The sequence below is a fragment of the Theobroma cacao genome, chromosome 2 (assembly GCF_053813885.1).
Source record: "Theobroma cacao isolate CCN51 chromosome 2, ASM5381388v1, whole genome shotgun sequence".
Classification (NCBI taxonomy): domain Eukaryota; kingdom Viridiplantae; phylum Streptophyta; class Magnoliopsida; order Malvales; family Malvaceae; genus Theobroma; species Theobroma cacao.
In genome coordinates, this window is record NC_142640.1 from 35,808,796 (window position 1) to 35,815,803 (window position 7,008).

General features: G+C 37.1%; 1 protein-coding gene across 1 annotated transcript; it reads left to right on the top strand.

Annotated features, from left to right (window-relative positions):
* Positions 1-6,409: 6,409 nt before the first annotated feature.
* On the top strand, positions 6,410-6,769 carry LOC148764203 (uncharacterized). Its single transcript, XM_088803557.1, has one exon. The coding sequence runs from the start codon at positions 6,410-6,412 to the stop codon at positions 6,767-6,769; it is 360 nt and encodes a 119-aa protein (XP_088659683.1).
* The last annotated feature ends 239 nt before the right edge of the window (positions 6,770-7,008 follow it).

The window sequence follows — 7,008 nt, forward strand, 5'->3', positions numbered from 1 at the left end:
ACTTTTCCAAAGTTTTGGTGGAGCAAATTTTTAAAAATTACACTTTTGCCCCCGTAAAAGTGAAAAATTACATTCTTGCCCCAAAAATTGGAAAATTACCAAAATGCATAATTTTCACTCCTTATACTCATATCATGCTCCATGTAATCAAATTTGATCTAAATTCTCTCGAAAAATTCAATTTCATCCTCGGATGGCAAAATTACCATTTTACCCCTATACGCCAAAAATATCAAAAATTCATATATTTTCACTGCTAAATCTTCCAATTGTACTTCAATACTCATATCATACTCAAATATGCCAAATGGGTCTAAGAAAATCTTTTTTTTAAAAAAAAAAATTCCCATTTTGTCCTCAAATTGCAAAATGACCATTTTACCCCATAACCGGTCAAATTTCCTGATTGATTCCAAATTGATCCTCGAACTCTGAATCACCATTCCAAGTAGATTTTGGGATTTCAGAACTCTCAAATCCTTTTTAAATTTTTCATTTGAACTAGCTTGAGGTATAAATCAACTTCACAGCACCTCTAGGGGCAATACCGTCTTTTGTCGATTTCTCGGGCTTCCTCAATATACAAACATTCTATCGAGCGTGTGAATAACATCATAATTATTTTACAAAGCAGGGTTTGACAACACTACCCCCCTTAAAAAAATTTTGTCCCCAAAATTTCACTTATCAAACTCCAAGAAAAGATATGGGTATTAGCTTTTATCCAATGTTCAACATCTCATGTCATCTCCTTCGTTTGAGCATTCTTCCACAATCCTTTAACTATTGAGATGTTCTTTTCGTTGTTCTACCTACATCACTCATCATACATGAAATTTAAATCTTGAACCACTCAGGATCATTCTTCACTTTAGTTACCCATATTACTAATCCCTACACATGCGGGGTTGCACTTTCATTCTCATCAATGCCTCAAAGATTCATCTTTCATGTCTTATGCATTTCTGAACTCTAATTTCCACAATACATTAAGAAAATTTCATAGCGATATTCTACATAAACTCATTTATTATATTATTCTTAAAAGCTTTATTTACACTCTCAGAACTTAGTATTTACATCTCTTATCATTATCTTACATTTCCACCTAACTTTTCATTCACTTTCTCTAGGTTGGACTCGGGCTTCATCTTCCATTACCGTAAAAACTTTTGTTGACGCACGAGTCTATGGTTTGGAATGTGGGTATACTATGGTGTTACTCTCCACATCAGGCCGGATAGCTACTCCCTGCCTCAGTTGTGCTCCAGAGGAATCTCTCATCTGCAAGTCCGTACGAGTTGATGAAGATAGAGCAGCTACAGTGGCCTGTCCTAACTATGGACAATTAGTTCTAAAGTGACCCATCTGGCCACAATGAAAACATCGCAAAGGCCCCTAACACACCCCGCCATGAAATCTTCCACATTCTTTGCATCTATCAAAACCTCCGAAACTTTTTTCAGAAGTAGTCACTGCAGATCCGCTGAATCTCGGAGGCCTCTGCTGCATTTGTGAAAATGATGGTCGAGAGGATGTTACCGAAACAGAAGGAGCACTCCCTGAAACAAATGAGCCTTTGCTCCTCTTTAGTGGCTGACTGGAGGACATATTCGAATTTTACCTTTTTGCCAACTCAGCTCGCATTCTCCTATTTTCATTTGTGAGCTTCTCAGCCCTTAAGGCCATTTGTACTACCTCTTTATGGGGCTCCCTACCTGTCACAGTCATTCGCTCTCTTATCTCATTGCGGAGCCCTTTCTCGAAATAATCGGCCTGATCTTGTTCAGTCCTCATTAAATCAGGCACATAAGACAGCAGCTCGTTAAATTGAGTCTCATACTCCTCTACAGTTAAATTCCCCTGCTTCAGACTCAAAAATTCTCTCTTCTTCTCTTTTTGATGGAAATGGGTATAATATTGACTATCAAATTCCCTCAGAAAGTCTGACCAAGTTAGGAGAATAGTGGAACAGGACTTCACCGAATTTCACCATGTACGGGCTCTCTTCTCCAATAACCTCGTAGCCACTATCAGCTTCATCTCATCCTCCAATCTCATATCAAAGAGTGTCTCTGAAACCTGATTAATCCAATCCTTCGCTGCGGTGGCGTCCAACTCACCCACAAAGGACACGCAACCCAGTTGTCTAGCCTCCTTCAGCTTTTTAGAAATAGAGACATCATGTGCCAATGGAACTGAAGGAGTAACTGGTGGCACTACAGGTGGGACCTGACTAGTCTGAGCTTGACCAGCCATTGCGGTAAAGAAGGCTGCCATTGCCTGAATTACCTCAGAAGACACGGCAGGAATGCCAGTAGGTGGCGGAGGAATCTCGACCGGTTCAGCAGCAAGTGTTGCTCGAAAAGGGGATGCAGTCGATTCCTCTCCTCTAAGGTCTGGCTGACCCTGCCTAAGACGACCTCTGCCCCTCCTAGCTGATCTAGTAGGGAGTGGGCACTCACGTCGAGGAGGCATGGTAATCTAAAAAGGAAACGAAGCAAGTTTAGGTAATCTCAGACTTTACATACATGCAACTTTACCTAACCCAACTTAACTTAACCTAGTTTAACTCAACCCGGGGCCACGCAGTGTCAGTGTGAATTCTGAAAATAACTATAAAAATCAAAAACTTTAAAACCATGCTTTGTTAACCAAAAGCTCTGATACCAATCGAATTCGACTCAACCCCTCAGGGCATAATGGCATCCAATGGTACCTATCAGAGCACTCGGCAAGAGGTGCACTTCACTCCGGCTACCACTTAGGGAATTGCGGAGCAGTCCCTTCCTTCCTCTTCCAAGCTCTTGGGCGGAGAGTCATACTTCGCCATAGATCATATGCGAGAGTTCCCAGGAATAGGGTTATCTTTCCCTTTGCTCTGATACCAATCGAATTGTCATGACCCGGAACTCCCATTGAGCCCGTGACAACCGCCGCGAAGCCTCGATAGACATTCTTCCCCCGAACACCTTTCGAGACCTCGCAAGGCTTTTGTACCAGTTTTTTCATTCCTCTCTCTTTATTTTTTTTAATAATAAAATAAAATAAAAATATTAATTAAAATTATCTATTTTAATGTAAAACAATATATATATATATATTTTTGAAGCATCAAAAATTAATTATCTGCACATAAAATAAAATAAATTTATACATACTATAATATAGAAAACTAGAGTACGCAATTTAACTTACAATGACACGTGGGCCCCCAAATAACTGAGAAGGTTTAAGTCTATAACCTTGCTTTCTAAGATGTAACTCCAAAATTTACTTCTCGATGCAATTGACAGTCTACTGCCTATTCTGAGCCTGAAAAATGTATAGGAAGAAGGGGTGAGATTATAAAATCTCAGTGAGTAGACAAACATCATCAAAATAATCTAAAGCCGAGTAATAGGAGACAATTAAAATAATTCATCCTAACCCATATAAATAATTAGATTTCATCTAATTACTCAACATGGCTTATGCACTTTTCAAAAACTTGGCCCTTGTCAAAAATCCATTCTCGGGGATACCCCACGAAGGCATCTTACCGAGACCGCCAAGGCTGTTTATTGTCACACACACAAACACATTTCACCTCTGACAACACAACCGTTCCTTGGCGTTGGCTGAGTCACAGTTTCACGTGGTGGCCAGAGTGAAGTGTACTCAAATCCTACCTCGGGAGTTATCCTACGCGCCTCTCCAATCGAGGTAAGCTCAATAATTGAGAACCGTGCCCCTCTAATTAGGCTGGCCCACGGAACCCCCGTCACTGCAGTGCCCACTTTAAAATCCACCAACCAATAAAATCACAATAGTATGACATGGCTCACTTAACACATTCAAGGCAAATAAAGCAGTTCACATATTCTTAAAATCATAAAAATAACCAGTCATACCCACATTTATCATAAGCCATTTAATGTAAAATCATGGATAAACAACACAATCATAGTATAGGTCTCCAATTACTCTATTTTTGAAATCATTATTAAATTTTCAAAAAATATTATAAAATTATTTTATAAAATCCCATTTTACCATAAAACACAATAATTTTCCAATTAAACCATTTTTCCATAAAATCACACAATTAAATAAATCTACTCTAGATAATTCAGACGATAGTAAGTTTACTCACTGTACTAGGAGTAGATATACTCCTATTCTCGGTCCTCGGGTGTAGGTTTTTACTCGTATCAGATAGCTCACCACCTATCCACAATACATGACACAAAAATTCAATAATTTGTGTCAAATCAATATATATTATTTCAGGCTCTTATCCATGCGTATGCACTAGATAGGGTGTGAAATGTTTGGACAATCGCTTAATCATGTGTCTGACCTAACTCGCCTATACACGGTGTAAATTTCTAAAATCTCCAATTCAACTCCAATTCCATCCATTTCAATTTCAATTATCCAATTATATCCACAATACCTCAATGACTATGAATGTGGTCCAATTTATCAGTTCGGATCACAAATTACGCTTTTACCCCTAGTGGGTAAAAATTTCAATTTTTTTTACACCAAAAATTCCCATTTAATTTCCAACCTCATAATTCATCAATTTTCCATCTAATTCTCTTAAAATAAAGTCAACCTCATCCTCACACACCATTGGCTAGATTCGGCCTAGAGAAATTCATGGAGAAAATGAATAGTTTTCTTGTTGTTTTACTCATAAACATGCTAAACTAACACTAAACGCTAACATAGTTCAAAATCAAATTAATCTAACAACTTTCTCTCTCTAAACCCATATGATCAGATTTGAATCCATCATCAAAACACATAATTTAACCATAGAAAATAAGGAGAAATGCATGGAAATGATAAATCTTAAGCTAAGCTTGAAAAATCATACCCTTAAACACTTGATTTCTTGAAAAATCACACTTTTTCTTTGAATTTTCTCACTCTAGGGTTTGTTCTTATTTCTCTCTCTCTCCTGCTGGTTTTAGCTGACCCTCCCAATGAAGAATTCTGGAACTTTCAAGCCTTTTAATAGGCTTAATAAAATATTATTATTTTATTTACCTTTTGAATATTTTATTATTTTATTTTTACTAGCAATTTTTTTGACTTTTTTTTTCTACCACTCAATCCTCTTCACTTATCCATGTCTTCCATGAAATTTCTAGACTTTTCCAAAGTTTTGGTGGAGTAAATTTTTAAAAATTACACTTTTGCCCCCGTAAAAGTGAAAAATTACATTTTTGCCCCAAAAATTGGAAAATTACCAAAAATGCATAATTTTCACTCCTTATACTCATATCATGCTCCATGTAATCAAATTTGATCTAAATTCTCTCGAAAAATTCAATTTCATCCTTGGATGGCAAAATTACCATTTTACCCCTATACGCCAAAAATATCAAAAATTCATATATTTTCACTACTAAATCTTCCAATTGTACTTCAATACTCATATCATACTCAAATATGCCAAATGGGACTAAGAAAATCTTTTTTTAAAAAAAAAAAATTCTCATTTTGTCCTCAAATTGCAAAATGACCATTTTACCCTATAACCGGTCAAATTTCCTGATTGATTCCAAATTGATCCTCGAACTCCGAATCACCATTCCAAGTAGATTTTGGGATTTCAGAACTCTCAAATCCTTTTTAAATTTTTCATTTGAACTAGCTTGAGGTATAAATCAACTTCACAGCATCTCTAGGGGCAATACCGTCTTTTGTCGATTTTTCGGGCTTCCTCAATATACAAACATTCTATCGAGCATGTGAATAACATCATAATTATTTTACAAAGTAGGGTTTGACATTTAATTTTATACGATATATTAAATGCTATGCATGCTAATCAAATGAGACCTTAATGAAACGAAAAGGATAAAATCCCTTGGTAAATATTGAGTCACATACCATGTATGATTAAGTTGCCTTCCACCATATAGCAAGATAACCTGGCTGCTTTTTTAATCAGAGGCTTGTTGAGCACACTCAAGGCCACACTTTTACACGAGTATGTTTGAGCTATTGGTGGGTCTTATTCAACTAGTTTCATAAAATTCGGATGCTTGGAAACTTGATTATTATGGAAACTAGAGGCAAAGGCTAGGCAAAACATATATGAAATGTTTAGGCAATGTGTTGTCACCGAGCTGATCTAAGAGTTGTATAGACATACAATTGGTAAGCTTAGTTACCTACCTAATCTACCTATCATGGTTTGTTGAGCACACTCAAGGCCATGACTATGTGGATGGGATCCTAGCCCACTAAGAGAATCCTAGTAGAGATCTCTCGAGGTGATATGGAGGGTTATCATCTTGTAGAAAATAGTGGGAGAACTATTTAAAATTTTTAAAACCTTGTTTAAAATAGTTTATGCATGACGTTTACTTATTGCTTTATTTTATCTATTTAAGCATAATTTATATACATGGCTAATAATTTGTCACTGCGGAGCATCTTGGATGCAAATAAACTCACTAGCCCAAACTTCCTCGATTGGTTTCGGAACTTCAAGATCGTCTTGAAACAGGAGAAAAAATCCTATGTCCTTGACACTCCTATTCCACTAGTCCCTGCTATTGATGCTAGTGTTGAGGATAAGGAAGCATATCAACGTCATAAGGATGACGATGATCAGGCAGCATGTGTGATGCTAGCTAGTATGTCCCCTGAGCTCCAAAAGCAACATGAACATATGGATGTCCAATCCATAATTCTTCACCTTAGAGAACTGTTTGATAAGGAGAGGCGCACTAAGAGATATGAGATCTCTAAAGAACTATTCTAATGCAAAATGGCAGAAGGCAGTTCTGTTAGACCCCATGTGCTGAAGATGATTGGGCTCATCAAAAGACTTGGACAATTGGGATTAGCAATGGATCATGAGCTAAGTATAGACTTAGTTCTACAATCTCTTCCCGATAGCTTTAGTCAGTTCTTGTTGAACTTCCATATGAATCGATTGAAAGCCACTCTTCTCAAACTTTTGAATATGCTAGACACGGTAGAGAGGTCTATCGGGAAAGA